Source organism: Pipistrellus kuhlii, unplaced genomic scaffold (assembly GCF_014108245.1).
Source record: "Pipistrellus kuhlii isolate mPipKuh1 unplaced genomic scaffold, mPipKuh1.p scaffold_m20_p_16, whole genome shotgun sequence".
In the NCBI taxonomy this organism is placed as follows: Eukaryota; Metazoa; Chordata; class Mammalia; order Chiroptera; family Vespertilionidae; genus Pipistrellus; species Pipistrellus kuhlii.
This window is the reverse complement of record NW_023425471.1, coordinates 30,743,623-30,762,129: the sequence shown is the minus strand read 5'-3', so window position 1 is coordinate 30,762,129 and position 18,507 is coordinate 30,743,623. Positions and strand designations below refer to the sequence as shown.

General features: G+C 45.0%; 1 protein-coding gene across 4 annotated transcripts in view; it reads right to left on the bottom strand.

Annotated features, from left to right (window-relative positions):
* Positions 1-8,713, bottom strand: part of TRMT2B (tRNA methyltransferase 2 homolog B) — a 59,923-nt gene extending 51,210 nt beyond the window's left edge. Inside the window, exons 1-4 of one of the 4 annotated variants that reach the window (XM_045582426.1) lie at positions 8,606-8,707; positions 8,033-8,191; positions 2,074-2,302; positions 736-790 (exon numbers count right to left, since the gene is read on the bottom strand). In XM_045582426.1, the coding sequence (XP_045438382.1) occupies positions 736-790; positions 2,074-2,282 (264 nt within the window). In that variant the 5' untranslated portion in view covers positions 2,283-2,302; positions 8,033-8,191; positions 8,606-8,707. Of the gene's footprint in view, positions 1-735; positions 791-2,073; positions 2,303-4,618; positions 4,673-8,032; positions 8,192-8,605 lie in introns of all 4 variants that reach the window. The other 3 variants (XM_045582424.1, XM_045582425.1, XM_045582427.1) reach the window with 3 other exon arrangements.
* Positions 8,714-18,507: the final 9,794 nt, after the last annotated feature.

Genomic DNA, 18,507 nt, shown 5'->3' with positions numbered 1-18,507 from the left:
CTCTAAAAACTGGTGCGTCTTATGGTCCGAAAAATACGGTATATTTTTACTTGTGAAATGGTTATAAAATGCAAAAATACTACAATAAGGACGGCACTTTGCCCTGACAAAGACCTGAAGTTTGCTTATAGATGTAGCTGTCCACTTGTGAGTTATCATGAGGTGGTGAAAGGAGGGTCATGTGAATGGGATGGAAATTTCTCACAGCAGATGTAAATGGGTGTGGCTCATAACACACTCATGGAACTGAGAGAGCAGCAGATGTCTGAGGTGTGTATGTGTTCATTTTATGGATTCTCATGCAACTCAGTTCACCTGGGTACAGTTTCCTTCTTTCATCTGTTTCTCCTAGACCAAATCACTCCTAAACAAACATGAAATTTGTATTATGTTCAAATTGTTTCCTAAAATATCAATCCGTTGGAAGAAATTTCCATTTTAAAAACAAGCATTATAGCAAAACTGAATGTGCTTAAATTTAAATAGTCACAGCCACATGTAGCTAAAGCTGTAAGAACAACAAAAAAGCAAGCAATGATGGAAACAGACATTTATATATGGCTTTAGAGTTCAGAAGACATAACTGGCCTAAAGTTAAAATTTCAGAGTTGTTAGCATACTGAGTTTAAGGACTCCTTAGGTTGACTGGCTAGGCCTGTCTGGCCAAGCTTCTTACAAGTCTAACACCATTCACCTGATGGAACAGAGGAGTGAAGACTTAAGCTGGGTACCAACCTTGAGCTGTTCTTCATAGCTCAGCCTCCAGAGTGGTGTCACAACATCAGCCAGCCTTGAATAAAATAATTCAGGTACTTAGCTCAGTATATAAATACTAGTGACCTGGTGCATGGATTCATGCACATTGAAAGGAAATTAATTAGAAGGTGGCCAGTGGGGCGGGACTGGGCGAGCCAGGCTGGACACGCCCTGAAGCCAACTTCCCACATTCCCTCCCTGACCAGCACACTTGGGATGGCACCATGGCTTGAAGGGCATCTGCAGAGAGAGTAGGGTCCCTCTGGCAGGTGGGGTCCCTTGGCCTGGCCTATGGGGTTTGGGCTGAAACTGGCTCTCCAACATCCCCCAAGGGGTCCTGGAGTGTGAGAAGGGACTCTGCAAAGTTGCTATCATACAAGGTGTGGAATGCAAACACAAGTTTGCAATAAATCAGATTCAGGACGACAATGCCCCAGCAACAACATAAACTATGGTCAAAGGTGAAATTGTGCAGTCCAGCAAGGATATATCTCTCCTTCTCTGGTTTCAGGGTATGTCACCCAAGAACCGCCACTGCCAAGACACTTCAGCTCAGCAGTCCTGCATTGAGCGTCTGCCCCCTGATGGTCAGTGCCCTTCATTGCAACCAATTGGACGGTCGGACACTTAACATATTAGCCTTTTATATATATAGATATACTAAGTACCTACATTATGCATAAGTACTTCCTGCCACCATTTTCTCTGGAATTTTTCATATTATTCAAAAGACTTAACTCTCATGCCCCTGGGGAGATAAGTCTGGCAGAAGAGCCCATTTTGGTGCTGTCTACTAAAAGCAAAACAAATATGCAAACCTAATATGAGAAAAATCAAGATTTATCAGGAGGTAATTATTCATATTAAAAAAGTCTTCACTGTTACGTTCCTTTAATTATCCCATCTCCTTAATGCTTTTTAAAATATAATTTGATTTAGAAAATCCATTTGTTGCATAAAATAAAATAGCTATGTGAATGCATGGCTGTAATGGAACTATTCATTTCTAGTCCATCTAATAGCTTTCTGGGTCTCTGGTTTTCAGTATACCTGCCCTGGACCTTTTAGAGACAAGGTCAGTGTTTAATATCTCCTTTCTGTGAAAACCACACTCAAAGACAAGGAGAATATTTTCTGCAATCCCAAAGTATTTCCCACAATATTCCTCAGATGTTTTCAAGTTCACCTTGGTTATCCTACCTGAGGCACCCCTTCGAATCCTTGCCATCCCACATTAGTTACATCAGGAACACAGAATTTCAGTAGGCTCAGAGATTCAGACTTGCTAAGAGTAAGGAACATCAGCCTTAGTCTTACCTTTCCTCCCAGGAACTATCTATTGTCCCAATATGGCTTGGTTTCTTCTGACTTTTCTGTCCCCTTTTACAACTCTTGGTGAAGGTTCCCTTGCATGCTGAGCCCCATAAAAGCTGTGACCAATACGGAGGTTTCCCAGGACACCAGTAGAGCAGTCCTGATTTGGAGAAGAAACCCATCCTGGAGAGGAAGCATCTAGGTTTGTGCATTGGGACTCTTCTCTTAATACCTGCCAACAACAGAAACATTGAGATTCACTTGCATAAATGGTGAATAAACAGAAGCTAGGAAATAAAGGCACAACTTCCAAACTGTTTCATTCATTTACAAATCCTTACAGAAACTCAGCATCAACACAGAATCGACACTTTGTAAAAGCAGATCTGCTGAGCAGAACTGAATTACTGATGGCTAGGCACTGGCTTAAGCTCCCAAAATAATAAGATGTGGAAAATATAGTCTTTGTTCTCCAGAAAAGAGTTGAACTCTTTGGATACACTTCTATGACTAGTCTCTCTCCATATTCTACACTCCTACCCAACAACCAACAATCCTATATATTGTAATAAAAGGGTAATATGAAAATTGTCCCCTTGACCAGTTCAACCAGAGTTCGAACAGGGGGCAGGGCCAGCCTGTCAATTGCCTGCGGCCACTCTCCCTATGTTCCCCCCTCCATCACACCCCACCTGATCAGATCCTCCCCCCACCCACCCAGCCCCGGCCAGCCTGCCCTATTGACCCCCGGGCCTCTAGTTAACTAATATTTACAAAAAGTATTTACTATATGCAAGGCGGTGTGTCACACTAGATACTGAAGGAGTTATAAAGGTTATAATCTAATTGAGGAGATCAATTCAAACCCAGGAAAATATAATAATTAACACCATATTCTTGGTTCCTAATAATTGCTAAGGAAAGGCTTCCCAGAAGCAAAGAGGCCTTGCACCAGGTCTTAAGAGACAGCAGGAAGGTGAAGCAGGTACCTGGAGGACAGTGACTTAACTGATCTGACTAAAATTATAGTTCATTTTAGGAAATAAGACTAAAAAGTTGCCAAAACCTGTTTGGCTCAGCAGTAGAGTGTCGGTCTGCGGACTGAAGGTTCCCAGGTTCGATTCTGGCCAAGGGCATGTACATTGGTTGCGGGCACATCCCCGGTGGGGGGTGTACAAGAGGCAGCTGATCTATGTTTCTCTGTCATTGATCTTTCTAACTATCTCTCTCCCTTCCTCTCTGTAAGAAAATCAGTAAAATATATTTTTTAAAAAAGACTAAAAAGTTACATCAAAGTGAGACTTTGGCTCTAGAAGAACTTTAATGATTAAATAAAATGCAGACTTTATTATGAAAAAAAATAGTGAGTTGATGGAGGCTTTATATAGAGAAATAAAGATAAAATAGGGAAGTTAATAAAAAGCAAATTCATGTTTGAAGCATGTGTTTAAAATGGTAGGGAAGCCACCAAATGGAAATGTCTAACAAGCAGAGAAGCAGTACTACATGTCAGGAGAGAAGTCGGGGCTAGAGATTTTGTCAAGTGCTATAAAGAATACAAGCTGTAACTTAAAAAAAAAAAAAAAAAAGAGCTTTTAACCCTAGCTGATGTGACTCAATGGATAGAGCATTGGCCTGTGGACTGTAGGGTCCCAGGTTGGGTTCAAGGGCACGTGCCTCTGTTGCAGGCTCCTTCTTGCCTGGGTCCTGGTCAAGGTGCATGTAGGAGGCAACCAGTAGATGTGTTTCTCTCACGTTGATATTTTTCTCTGTCTTTCCTTCTCTCTGACATTCCCTTTAAAAATCAATGGAAAAATATCCTTGGGTGAGGATTAAAAAATAATCCTATATAATAAAAGGCTATTATGCAAATTATCTTCTCAGGAATTCAATTGACCACTCCCTACGATGTGTGCTGGCCACTAGGGGGCGGCGCAGAATGAAGGCGCCAGCCAGCAGCTGGCAGGTTGGAGAAGGAAGGCCCTGATCGGCCCTGATTGCCGATGGACCTTATCCATGCATGAATTTTGTGCACCAGGCCTCTAGTAAAAAGAGCTTTCAAGCCCAGCCAGTGTGGATCAGTGGTTGAGCATCAACCGATAAACCAGGAGGTCATCATTTGATTTCCAGTCAGGGCACAGGCCCAGGTAGTGGGCTCGATCCCTAGTAGGGGACATGCAGGAGGCAGCAACCAATAATTCTTATTGATGTTTCTATCCCTCTCTCCCTCTCCCTTCCTCTCTGAAATAAACTTTTTTTAAAGTGCTTTCAAGGGACTAGCAAAAAGCCAATGACTAAACCTGGGAGAAAGGCAATAGTTGGAGAGCAAGAAGAGATGCTGGTGACTCAGAATCACAAGAATGTGGAGCTTGGAGGCCACTGTCTTTCAGGAAGGCACTGGCATATACAGTAAGTCTGAGGCCAAAGAAAGAAGGAAAATATGACAATTGGAAGTGGCAGGCAATAGGGACATATGAGGTTTGAGATCTTAGGTGTGCAGATCCTAAAGTCAAGCAGAGATGGACAGTCATCTGGCTCATCCACTTACTAGCTAAGTGGCCTTTGACAAGTTACTCATTCCCTCTGATCTTCCTTTTTTCATCTATAAAATGGAGATAACAATAGTAACTATCTCATATAGTGGTTATAAGAGTTAAATAAGGGGCCGAAACTGGTTTGGCTCAGCGGTAGAGTGACGGTCTGCAGACTGAAAGGTCCCAGGTTCAATTCCGGTCAAGGGCATGTATGTTGGTTGCAGGCACATCCCCGGTAGGGGGTGTGCAAGAGGCAGCTGGTCGATGTTTCTCCCTCATCGACGTTTCTAGCTCTTTATCTCTCTCCCTTCCTCTCTGTAAAAATAAATAAATAAAATATATTTTTAAAAAAGTTAAATAAGGGATAATTAATAAAAAATACTCAGCAAAAGATTAATGGAAATGTTTGTAAAGCTCTGAGCACACTGTCCAGTATCTAGCAAAAATTTAGTACATGTTTATTATAACTATCATTAGAGGCCCAGTGCACAAAAATTCATGCACTCGGAGGGGGGGGGGGAGACCCCTCAGCCAGAGAGACCTTGGGAGATGACTACCTGCTAACTTAGGCCCATTCCCTGGGGGATTGGGCCTAAGCTAGCAGTCAGACATCCCTCTGGCAGGCCAGGAACCCTCAGGGGATGTCTGACTGACAGCTTAGGCCTGCTCCTTGCAGGAAGCAAATCTAAGCTGCAGTGGGATATCCTTAGCACTGTGGAGGAGGCAACAGAGCTCCCCCTGTGGGAGCACACTGACCACCAAGGGGCAGCTACTGCAGTGTCTGCCTCCTGGTGGTCAGTGCACGTCATAGAGACCAGTTTTTCCCAGTCATTCTGCTTTTTGGTTCGATTTGCATATTACCCTTTTATTATATAGGATAATGGTTAAAGATACTATGGGACTGAATGACAGTAGCAATATTAAATGAGAGCAGCAGGGGGAGGGATAGTGGGAGTAACTGGAAGAGCTAGAACAGGGGGAGGGTGCACAGCTGGAGTGGCTCAGTTGGTTGAACATCATCCTATGTACCTGTGAACCAAAGAATTGCTGGTTTGATGCCTGGTCAGGGCACATACCTAGATTGTGGGTTTGGTCCCTGGTTGGGGAACGTATGAGAGGCAACTGATCGATATTTCTCTCACATAAATGTTTCTTTCTTTCTCTCTCTCTCTCTCTCTCTCTCTCTCTCTCTCTCTCTCTGTGTGTCTCTCTCTCAGCTTGTCCTCAAGTGAGAATTTTTTTTTTAAATTTGTCAGAACTGGGGGAGGGCACTTTAGAAAAAGGAAAGAATCCCTCTTCCTCCAACACAAGAATTTGTTGTTGCCTTTTTGTTTTGTATTGCTCGATCGTTCATTACTGTGTAATTTTTTTGAGTATCCAGGACATATGAATGGACCTGACCAGACACCTTACTGATCTGCTGTGAAACTGCCTATTTGCCCTTGCTCTCTACCTCAGACTTCATCCCAATGTAAATCATACCTTAATTCATAATGCTATCTATTTAAAAGCCCAATATATGTAATAGATTTATCAAATAAAGTTCTCCCATGGCTCCCTCTATTACTGTGAAATTTGTATGTCATGATCACTAGGTAACTTAGAGGATGCTGACATAGGTGCTGTAATATGTCACCCATACACCATTTTGTATGTTTACAAAGTACAAAAAATTAATTGCCGCCCTAGCCAGTTTGGTTCAGTGGCTAGAGCATTGGCCTGCAGACTGAAGTGTCCCAGGTTCGATTCAGGTCAAGGGCACATACCTCAGTTGCAGACTCGATCCCTAGCCCTGGTTGGGATGCTTGTGGGAGGCAACCAATTGATGTGTCTCTCTCACATTGATGTTTCCTCTGTATGTCTCTCCCCCTCCCTTCCACTCTCTCTAAAAATCAGTAGAAAAATATCCTCGGGTAAAGATTAACAACAACAAAAGTAATTGTCATAATATGAAAGCATTTGGGAGTAATTTCTAACAGAATAAATTTAAGCTGGCCCAGGGTTCAGGTGTTATTCATAGCATACTCCACCTAACTCCCAGGAAGAGGCAAGTCCTGAAGAATATGGACTTTGGCCCAGCAGTGTGGCTCAGTGGTTAAACGTCAACCTATGAACTAGCAGGTCACGGCTGGACTCCCTGTCAAAGCACATGCTAGGTTTCAGGCTCGATCTCCAGTACGGGGATTGGGGAAGGCAGCCAATCAATGATTCTCTCTCATCATTGATGTTTCTATCGCGCTCTCTCTCTCCCTTCCTCTCTGAAATCAATAAAAAAATTTTTTTAAAGAACATGGACTTTGAAGCCATATTCTATTCCTAGCTCTGCTTCTCACTAGATCTGTGACTTTGTGCAAGTTACTTAAGCACTATGAATCTCAGTGTCACATTCTATAAATATATAAATGATAACACCTACCTTTCAGGATTGTGGTGTGAATTAAACAAGAACTGCTTAACACAGAGTGTTCACTGCCCTTCCTTACACTCTGATTTGAAGCATGTTACCAGACTTCCTTGTGTCTCAAAGTGTCCAACCTGCAAAACTGGAGAGATGTAATAATCTATGCTAGTGGTGTGAGGATAAGTATGTGGGAAACTTAAAAGCAACATGCAAAAACCCTTTCCTAATTTTCTGGAGCATGGTGAGCTTAAGGCCTGCCCTGGACCACCCGCTAATACTATTATATAAAAAGTCTGTGAACTGTGATAGACATTTTTCCAGGGTAAGACAAATGTACTTAATATTAAAAAAAAAAATCAAAATCCATTGAGAGGACATGAGTGAAAAGGCAGGAGACAGAGAATAAAGAATGGTTGGGGGGAAGGCATGAGGAGGCCCAGACCATAGGCGGGGGAGTGGTGCTGGTCCAAGAAAGGGGCCCTGCCTCTCCAGCTGGCAGGGAAGAATGAAGGAAGTTGGCAAAGGGACAGGGGAGCTGAGGAATTTGGAGACAGCTACATTTACACTTGTAAACTTTTGGGGGGAATGGGAGGATCCTCTAACTGGTAACTGCCATTAGGAGACTGTGCTCTCCTTGCCCTGTACCCCAGCAGAAGGCCCCTTGTCAATCTAGGTTTCTTCCTCCAAATTATCAGGTATTGTCTAAAATAGGATCCTACTATTTTAGAGTATCAACCAGCCATTTCTCACAGCAAAGAATCTTTCATCAGAGTTAGCAAATTCTGTGGTGAAATATATTTTTCAAGGCAGCAGAGTAACACTACTCAAGGTGAGTTGTTTTCTTTTTTTCCTGTCAGAGGGGGCATTTGTTCACAGAAAAGACTATTTTTGTAGTTTTTCCTGTTTTAAATAAATAATTGGATTATTTTTAAGTGTGACAACTGCCTCAGGAAGTGAAAGGGACCCAGGGCCCAGAGCTGCTAGATATGAAGGTAGGCTAACTCTAGGGCTGGAATGGCTAACCTACTTGAAATGCTCCAAGTTCAAACCAGAGACTATGTGATAGGTAGATTTGAATTGGGCCAAGGATCTCCTTGAGGCAAAACGTTCACCCACAGGCAAAGTCCTGCTTACACTCTCTGTCCACCCTTCCTTCAGTTGGTCTGGCTCCAGGCATGGTTCCTGGCTAAGTCAGACAGATGGGTTTATTGCTTGATCTTGACAGCAACCCATGAGTAACGGGGAACTGACCCACCAGACCCTCTCACCAGCTCCTCCAGCCCCTTTTCTTTGCGAAAATTCTGCCCTCCACATCTATTGAAAGGGTTCACTAGGAAAAACTGCCACTGTACTTAGGCTGGCTGCAGGGAGTGAGGAGGTCTGGAAGGACAGAGTGGAGGGTTTGGGGAAGACATCAGAGCACGAGGGGACTCAGGCTAGATGCGACCTGGCGGGGGCAGCATCGAGTCCTGTCAGTCCCAGTCCCCAGCTCCGCCTGCCTCCTCAGTTCCCGGCCGGAGGGCAATTTGGCGCAGTCAGCAGTTTTCAGTACAGTAAGAATTAAATCGGATTTTCTGGGCTCTCCACTTATCCCCCTTACCTTCTAACCAATAAATCCGCTTAAAGGCCTGAGGTGTCAAATAAAAAAACCTGCGAGTGGCCTGGACCGCTGCCGCTGGGAAGAGTCACTTCCGGGTGCGCCAGGCGCAGGCGCAGGCGCAGCTGTGGGGCGGGCACGGGACGCGGAGCTCCGCCCGGTGTCTGAGGCTGCCGCCGCCCTCACCCTGCAGGGGGCGCTCCTCTGGAACCCTCCTTCCAAAGCACATCCCGCGCCATCGCCCGGCGCCTTCCTTTCCAAGCTCTTCTCCCCTCCCCGCGATCCAGCCCAACACCTGCTCTTTGCACTGTCCCATGTATGAATCTGGATAAGCCTCGGAAATCACAAAGAAATTCGCACTGCAGTGTTAATAGTGTTGACCTTCTCTTGAGTGCTTGTGGCTTAACTCTTTCGACTGAAAGAATAGATTTATGATGGTAGAATTGCTTGTACTTTGAATGGAATTGCTTTCCATCCAAAATGGGTGGAAAGATTAGGAGAGGAAAGGGATTTTCTCAAATCGCAGCTTTTTATAAAAGGCAGCTCAACTCTGGTCCGGCTGCCTTTTATAAAAGTTGGTTAGAGCATGGTCCGGATATGCCAGGTTGCAGGTTTGATCCCTGGTTAAGAATTCATAAAATAAATGGAATTAAAAAAAAATCAATCTCCATCTCTCTTTCTCTCTCTCTCTCTCTTCCTCTCTCTCAATAATTTTTTTTAAATCAGCCCTATTTTGGACCACAGACTTTTCCAGGCATTCCTTCTCCCTCTATTTTATAATACATCCTAAAAGTATTATGTTATGACAAGATAAATATGGTTTCTTAAGTGGATCCCAGTCAAGGCTGTAAGTACTAAAACTTCAGGGAAATAATTTTTTTTCTTCAACTGCAGAACTCGGGAGGCCAGAGACAACTAGTTCATTTACCAGTTCCTAGACTACATTCAATGAGTCCTCTAATTTTTTGAGGAGTCACAAGCCCAACCAAATGAGTAAGAGAGAGAACACTGAAAGATGCACACATGTATGTGCTGTAAAAAATGTTGCTTTAATGGAATAAAATTTACAGCAAGTGAACCTATCTTTAATTATACTTAATTGTTATGCCTGATAGTAATTGGGCTTAAATGGAAAGCACTTAAATGTTGATAGTCAACATTTCATTTATTTATTTATTCAGAGCATAACATGCCTGTTATGTGCTAGGCAATGCATTAGCCCTAGTGAGTACAGCAATAAATTAAACAGACTAGCACCTCAAATAACCTTTTCCCTTTCTCTTCAAGTCCCCGCTTATGGCGATAGCCAGCTGTACTCCTTTCCTTGCCCCTTCTTCCCCTTTCTTCTCCCCTTGCCCTTCTGCTCCTTTAACATTTCTCATCTTTGATTCCTTTGTTGTGCCTTGCACAGGATAGGTGCCCAGTAGGAGCTCAATAAATAACTGATTGATTGAACTGAATCCCACCTTGTCTACTGAAAGGGAAAGGACTTGTCTTCACTCACCCTTCCTGCCCACTTGTTCTGGGCATCCAAGCAAACTTATTTAAAACAGGTATGTCATTGGAGAAGGCACACCCTGAGGGGTAAAGAGAGAACAGATATTAAGGAAGCTATGATGTAATCATTTAGCTATTAACCCTTTTATATTCATTTAATCTGATAAAGCACATTTTTATAAAAGAGAAACCATTACATTTGTAAGAGGGGAAAGAAATATCCCATATTATAGGAAATGTTAGACTCTTCAACCAGTGACAAGTGAATAAATGGATATATCAGAGTGATATTGGTGGGGCGTGCTCTGTGTACCTGTCTACTATCAGTAGAAGTGAGCTTCTTGCAATGTCACCAGAAAAGTAATTTTCTGAGACTCACACAGGAGAATGAGTGGTATTTATTTGCGTGAAATTAAACCCCTGAGTTTCCAAGGTCCATCTCCTTCTTTCCTGTCAAAGAAAAGATCCAGCTGTGTCTTTAGCAGAGCTAGGATTAAAGCCATTCCCACTCCATATTTGCACAGACCAGACCAGCATAAGGCTAGCTTTGTTTGTGTTCCCAGCTGTAGTCCATTGCAAGTGGGTCCTGCATGGCCAGGACCATGTGGGCTCTAGGGCCACATGGCTATGGATGGAACAGGGTGAGTGCAAGGAATCAGGGGCAAAGCCGGAGGAACAAGATAAAAAGAATTCCTTTGTCTGGGGATTTTAATCCTATTTTGCCAGCTTGTAGTGGCTTGATCCACTTGGCCAATTATCTTTATTCCAGGGCAGACTGACAGGCAAGTATCTTCCCTATATCACTCCAACTTCACTGCACTTTCACCCATCTTCCCCTTACCCCAGTAATATGCAGGGAATAGACCAGTGGTTCCCAGGGGAATGTGAAATTGCTGCTTCCTGGCGAAGTTGCCCAGATGACTGTTCTTATAATGTCTGGCCTTCTCTTTGCTTCTTCCTATTATTAACTAGCTAATTACAACAGTAACACTAGGTGTTAAAGCAATATTATTAAATTAAATAAGAACTGAAATGTTAAACTGCTTTAAAAAATTAAATAAGAACTGAAACCAAGATAACCTTTGATTAACTTTATCAGCAAATCAAATCACAACAGAATGAGGACTCTAAAAATTTGTTGAACATGCTCATTTTTGCCCTAGCCAGTTTAGCTCAGTGGATAGAGCATCAGCCTTCGAACTGAAGGGTCCTGGGCACATGCCCAGATTATGGGCTCCATCCCCAGTGGGGAGCATGCAGGAGGCAGCTGATCAGTGATTATCTCTCATCATTGATGTTTCTATCTCTCTCCCCCTCTCCCTTCCTCTCTGAAATCAATAAAAAATATTTTTAAAAAACATGTTCATTTTTGTTCAAGGAAAACATTTCTGAGGGCTATACATTAGCTCTCAGAAATAATGTGTATTAAAATCACTTGGGCTCTAACCGGTTTGGCTCAGTAGATAGAGTGTCTGCCTGCGGACTGAAGGGCCCCAGATTCAATTCCAGTCAAGGGCATGTACCTTAGTTGTGGGCACATCTTCTGTAGCGGGTGTGCAGAAGGCCCCTGATTGATGTTTCTCTCTCATCGATGTTTCTAACTCTAGCCCTCTCCCTTTCTCTCTGTTAAAAAAAAAATCAATAAAATATATTTTTTAAAAATTACTTGGCAGTTATGGCTAGTTTGGTTCCACTACTTTCCTCAGATGTGCTTCCCTTCCAACTAAGACTGTATAAGAGGCATAGACACACAGACCATGCCCTCTCAATTGTGGGGGCTGATGGAAAGATAAGATTCACAAAGGGAGAATATGCAACAATGGGTTTTTGATAATTCTAGGAAAGCAGTGATCTTCTTAGTATAATAGTCAGAGAAGGAAGAGAATGCGAGAAGTGAGTTAAATGCATACGTTTGAATAACCTGAAAAGAGGTGGGGGCAGAAGCATGAAAATGAGCAATATGTGTCCCAAGCCCCATGAGAAGGCAGGTCTGGATGGATGAGAGAGTGGTTCTGGAATAATTGGAGATCCAGCTGATCAGACGAATAGTTCCAGGTAGATAATGAAGGTCCTGGAGTGCTGAGCTGAGGGTTTTGGTTTAGTTCCTTAACAATTGGAAGCTTATGAAGAGTTTTTCATGAGATGTTTCTGGAAGAGAATCCTAGTAGCTGTGCGTAGAACAGATTTTAAAGTACAGTTACCTGGAAGCTGAGGAAAACTACTGCAGTCATCCAGATGGAAGGAGCTAATTCTCTGTAGTAAGGCCAGCCACACAGCATCTACAAGAATTAATCAAAATGTGATGGGGGCTTTTCTGCAATGTAATTGGCTGGGTGATTAAAACAAATGAGGGTTCTTGAACCCCATCTCACACCTACAGAATCCAAATCTCAGGGTGTAAGGCTCAGAAATATCTGGGTTTTTAACAGGCACCCCAGTTGATACTCATTCAAATTTCAGCCTCCACAATGCATCAACTGAAATTCCAGATAAATCAGTTGAAGGTAAAAGAACTCAAATCATAAAAGCCCTAAAATAAAATGTAGATGATTATGCTGAAATGTGGATGGAAGAGGACTTTCTAAAATGAAAAGAGGTTAAAAAAAAACCCTATCATGTAGGTAGATTTTAATACATAAACCTTAAACACTTCTATATGACAAAATGTAATTAACAAATTAAATAATAAACAACAAACAAACAGAACAAGATATACAGATATGGCAAAGGGTCATTATCTTTAGTATATAAAGAGCTTATATACACTGATATGATGAACAAGACCTCAATAAGGACCTTGGCAAAGGCACCAAGAGATAATTTCCAGGAAAATAAATATAGGGTAGGCACACAGTCCTTGGGACACACCCACTCAAATCTCCTTTTTGAGTAAATTATATTTCTCCTAAATTCTAAAGGTCCCCATGAGACTTACAACCAGGGGAGCAATAGGCAGTAGCAGCTTGTCCTGGGCTAACCCCCTATATCCAAGGCAATCTTTTTTCTGATTTTCCAGTGAGCCAATGCAGCCTCGCCTAGGCTCTCTCCTGTTGCTTCTTTTATCATAGGCCCTTCCTTGTTTCACTGACTCCAGCTTTAAAAAACGTACTCTCAAAAATAAAAATTAAAATAACAAGAAATATAAGGTAAAGTGCTTTGTTCTACCTCACTGGTAAGAACAGAAGATGAAAATTATATCAAGCATATAATATTTTACATATCAAACTGGTGAAAATTTAAAAGCACTGATAAAAAAAAAACTAAAAAATAAAAAAGCACTGATATTCCTTAAAGTATATAACAGTGACGCAGGCACTCTCACACATTGCTGGCAGGATTGTGAATTGATACACCCTTCTCAGAAAGCAATTAGAATCAAAAGCCTTTAAATTTCTCATAACATTTGTCCCAGAAATCTCTAGGAATCTATTCTAATGAAGTAGAGATGTGGATAAAGAAATATGCCCAAATAGTTTCAGGGTTAAAAATAAAAAGCATCTTTAAGATTTTTAAGAGAACTGTGGTGGCTGAATAGGCAGAAGTATTGTGTACCTCCTCCTGGGGCCAGGCTGGAAAAGCAACTAAATCAGAAAACATCCACCAAGAATTAACAAATTAGACACAGCTGAGGAGACAATTTTCAATAAGGAAGGGCAGAGGAGGATCCAAAATGGCTGCTCGGGTAGACATCTAACCGCAGCAGCACACAACAATTTCAATGGAATACAGCTAAAATGCAGAGTGGACATTGCCCAGAGCTACAGGTAGTCGACTGACTGAAAATTCTACAACAAGAAGGAAAGAGAAAACCAGAAGGAAAATCAGAGGAGCTGAAAAAAAGCCTAAGGTACAGAGACATGCTGCGCGCCCGCACGCACGCGCGCACAGAGAGGTCGCAGCTGGAGAGGAGGAGAGGGCTGGGTGCTGCCTGGTGTTCCCTAGCGGGAAGGAAATAAAACCCCCAGCCTGGGCTAAACCCCTGAACCGGCAGCACTGAGCCCCAGTTATGGGCCAGACCCTGGGGACCCAGGCTCCGGCAGGGGGAGACGGGGCTGTGAGGCGGAATCCCAGGGGAGCAGCGAAAAGCAGGGCCCGCGGAGTCACACGCACATTGTGCGCAGAGGACTGAATGTTGACTCTGATGCTGGATTACCCTAGCGGGAAGAAACAAAGCCTCCGGCTGCGCTGAGCCTCAGTCCGGACTGCTCTGAACCCCAGTTCTAGGCCAATCCCTGGGGACCCAAGCTCAAGCAGAGGGAGACGGGGCTGTGAGGTGGAGTCCTGGGAGAGCAGCGAAAGGCCGAGCCCCCGGAGTCGCGCACATTGCTTACAAGGGAAGGAATGTTGACTCTGATGCGGGATTGCCCTGGAGGGAAGGAAACAGGAGCTCCAGCCGTGTTGGGCCCCAGTTTTGACTGCTCTGAACCCCAGTCCTAGGCCAGACCCTGGGGACCCAGGCTCAGGCAGGGGGAGACGGGGCTGTGAAGCGGAATCCCAGGGGAGCAGCGAAAAGCGGAGCCCCCAGAGTCACACACACTGCGCGCAGAGGACAGTCTGTTGACTCTGATCCTAGACTCCAAGGAGCCCGGCGATGGGGCCCCCGGGGGGGGGGGTTGCCTCTGAGCCTTCGACCACTGAGCGCGGGCAACGGAGCCAAGGCTGGGGGCTGCTTCCTGGGCGGCGCCAACCCCGGCAATAGGCTGAAGCAGCGCAGGAGCCTGTGGAGAACAAAAGGGTGCCACAGGCCAACCTGCTGAGCTCCCAGGACAAGGAGGAAGAAACCAAAGAAGTTCTCAATGTGAAGAAATCAAGTGAGAGCAAAAGATAGTAAAATTACGTAAGAAAGAATACAAAGAAGATCTTGAAAAATCAAAGACTAAGTCAGAACTCAACTCACCAGCCAAAATTGCAACATAAATGCATTAAAAAAAAAAAAAAGGACAGAATGTTGGAACAGCAGCAGCCAGGCCTAGAGTGGTCAGGCACAAGGCAGTGGCAGCCGGGCCCGGAGCAGCAATGGCCAGGCCCCAGAGCAGCAGCAGCCAGAACCAGAGCATCAACAGCCAGCACTGGTGCGTCCAGACCTGGGGCAGTGGCAGCCAGGCCTGAGGCAGAGGCAGCCAAGCCCAGGGTGGCCAGTCCAGGAGCACCCAAACCTGGAGTGGCCGGGCCTGGAGAAGCCGGGCCCAGAGCAGCCAGGTTGGGAGCAGCCAGGCCCAGAACAGCAGTAGCCAAGCCCGGAGCATCCAGGCCAGGAGCGGCCAGGCTCGGAGTGGCCGAGCCCGGGGCAGCCGGGCCCAGAGCAGCCGGGTCGGGTGCAGCCAGGCCCGGAGCAGCAGCTGCCAGGCTGGGAGCAGCCAGACCCGGAGCAGCTGGACCGGGTGCGGCCAGGCCCGGAGCAGCAGCTGCCAGGCTGGGAGCGGCCAGGCCCGGAGCAGCCAGGTCGGGTGCGGCCAGGCCCGGAGCAGCATCTGCCAGGCTGGGAGTGGCTAGGCCCGGAGCAGCAGCTGCCAGGCTGGGAGTGGCTAGGCCCGGAGCAGCAGCTGCCAGGCTGGGAGCGGCCAGGCCCGGAGCAGCAGCTGCCAGGCCCGGAGCAGCCAGGTCGGGTGCGGCCAGGCCCGGAGCAGCAGCTGCCAGGCTGGGAGCGGCCAGGCCCGGAGCAGCCGGGTCGGGTGCGGCCAGGCCCAGAGCAGCAGCAGCCAAGTCCAGAGCAACTAGGTCGGAAGCGGCAGTAACCAGACCCGGAGCAGCTGGTTGTGGAACGAACCAGAGCAACAGAGGCCAGGCCCGGAGCAGCCAGGCCTGGAACAGCTCGCTCCTCGCCTGCCCCCGCTCCACGGCTGCCTCTCAGACATGGCTGGAAACTTTTGCAGGAACTTGAGGGTCTGCTGAATCAAGTGATGAAGGCTTAGATCTGGATATGTTGAGTTAGTATAGCGCTGGGGTGTTGATCTGTGAGTGCCTTGTGTGGGGCCTGGATGAGGCTGGTTGACCTATTTGGAAATGTCTTTTGTGTGAAGTGTATCATTGGGCATGTGGAGGTATTATTGATATGAGAAAATGCTAAGTAACTGATTTACTATCTGAAAAGAGATTTACTATCAGGAAAGGGAGGGAGGAAGAGACTGAACATAAACTGTGCACCTATGGATGAGGACAATGGGGGATAGGGAGGGGGCGGAGGGTGGGGTGGGAACCTGGTGGAGGGGGGAAGAAATGAGGAACCTTTGTAATAATATGAACAATAAAGATTGATTAAAAAAAAATAAGGATGGGCAGAGGAAACCTAGAGAATGCTGCTTGCCAGCCATAACCTATGTGGAACCAGCACCGTGCCCTGACACTGAATAGCACAGTACCTCCTGGCAGGTGCCCAGACATTGGCAGTGAGCACTCACCAGAGTGATCTCCCACACAAGGCCTCCTCAATAGCCTGCGGGACCCAGCATCCCAGGATCTGGCACCAGGACCCAATAGTGAGTGCAAGCCAGGGGACCAATGTGCCCTGCCCCTGCCCTGGGCCCCAGAATCATGCTGCCATCCTGACCCAGAGCCATCTGGTGCTTAGTCCACTCCAAGCCCTGGGACCTGCTGCCAGAGTGACCCAGAGCAGCCCAGCCCATGCCCCACTCCAGGCCACAGGAGAGCACAGATTTTGTGACCCAGAGAAACCTGTTCCTGCTTCACTCAGGGCCCCAAGAGGGGCGACCCAGAGCAACCCAGCATGTGCCTCACTCCAGGCCACATGGGAGTGCTGTTGGACAATCTGGTGTGCCCAGCCAGGGGCCACAGCACTGTGCTGCAAGTGTGCTGCCAAAGGGAACTAGGACACCATCCTGCAATGGGTGCCAGGGCCCCACAGTGAATTGCATACCAGAAGATGCTGGGTTCTGACAGAGAGTTGCACACCAGAGAAACTGTGCATGTACATCCACAATCCCGAGCATCTCAAGGGGACAACTGAGGGACCAGATCTATGGATAAGGGATACAAACCAGAGGAGAAAAAATAAAGATGTGAGACTCAAGGCAGATCCAACCTCTGAGCTAACAATTTCTGAACCGTTGGCCTGATAGAGTCTTCAACCTCTCAAACCTTAAGCAGAGTGCCCAGGGCCAGAAAGAGACAACAACAATGGGGACACAAAGAAACAACCCTCCCCAAGGAAAGAAAAGGAGGAAGAGCCAGAAAATGACTAAATGAAATGGAGGCGAGCAATATGTCAGAGAAAGAATTTAGAGTAAGAATCATAAAGTTCCTAAACTGGCTGGATGAAAAAATTACCAACATAAGTAAGAATCAAATGTAAATGTAAAATGATATAGCTATAATAAAATAAAAAATAAAAACACTCACAATGGGAGGTTTTAACAGTAGGCTAGAAGAAACAGGACTGAATTAGTGAGTTAGATGACAGGGTAGGAAAAAAAAAACAAAACAGTCAATCTAAGCAGCAATTGGAGAAAAAAACTAGGAAGCAGAAGTGAGCTTTGGGATGACATGAAAAGAAGTAACATCCATATAATTGGGGTGCCAGAAGGACAAGAAGAGGAGCAAGAGAAAGAAAATTATGAAAAGAAAAAGAGAAAAAAAGAGGAACAAGGATTAGAAAACTTATTTGAAGAAATAATGACAGAAAACTTCCCTTATTTGGGGAAAGAAAAAAATCACACAAGCATAGAAGGTCCCAAATAAGATCAACCCAAACATTACACAAATACAGAGAGTACCAAGCAAGACAAATCCCAAAAGACCCACACCAATGTATGTCATAATTACAATGGCAAATGTTAACGACAAAGAGAAAATCTTAAACGCTGCAAGAGAGATACAGAGTTATCTACAAGTGATCTCCCATTAGATTATCAAATGATTTCTCAACAGAAACATTATCAGGCCAGAAGGGAATGAAATGAAGTATACAAAGTGATGCAAAGCAAGGGACTGAATTCAGAGCAAGGCTATCATTAAAAATTGAAGGTAAAGCTGGGACCGGTTTGGCTCAGTGGATAAAGCGTTGGCCTGCAGACTGAAAGGTCCCGGGTTCGATTCCGGTCAAGGGCATGTACTGTGGTTGCAGGCACATCCCCAGTATGGGGTGTGCAAGAGCTGATTAATGATTTTCTCTCATCGATGTTTCTAACTCTCTACCCCTCTCTCTTCCTCTCTGTGAAATTTAAAAATATATTTTTTAAATAAAATATATTTTAAAAAATTGAAGGTAAAATCAGGAGCTTCACATACAATAAAAGACTAAAGAAGTTTAATACAAAGGCAGCAATGCAAGCAATACTAAAGGGACTGTTGTAAAAAAAAGAAGAAATAGAAAGGTAAGAAGGAACACAAGGTAAAGAATAAAAATGGCTACAAACAAGTACTTATCAATATAACCTTAAACACCAAGTGGC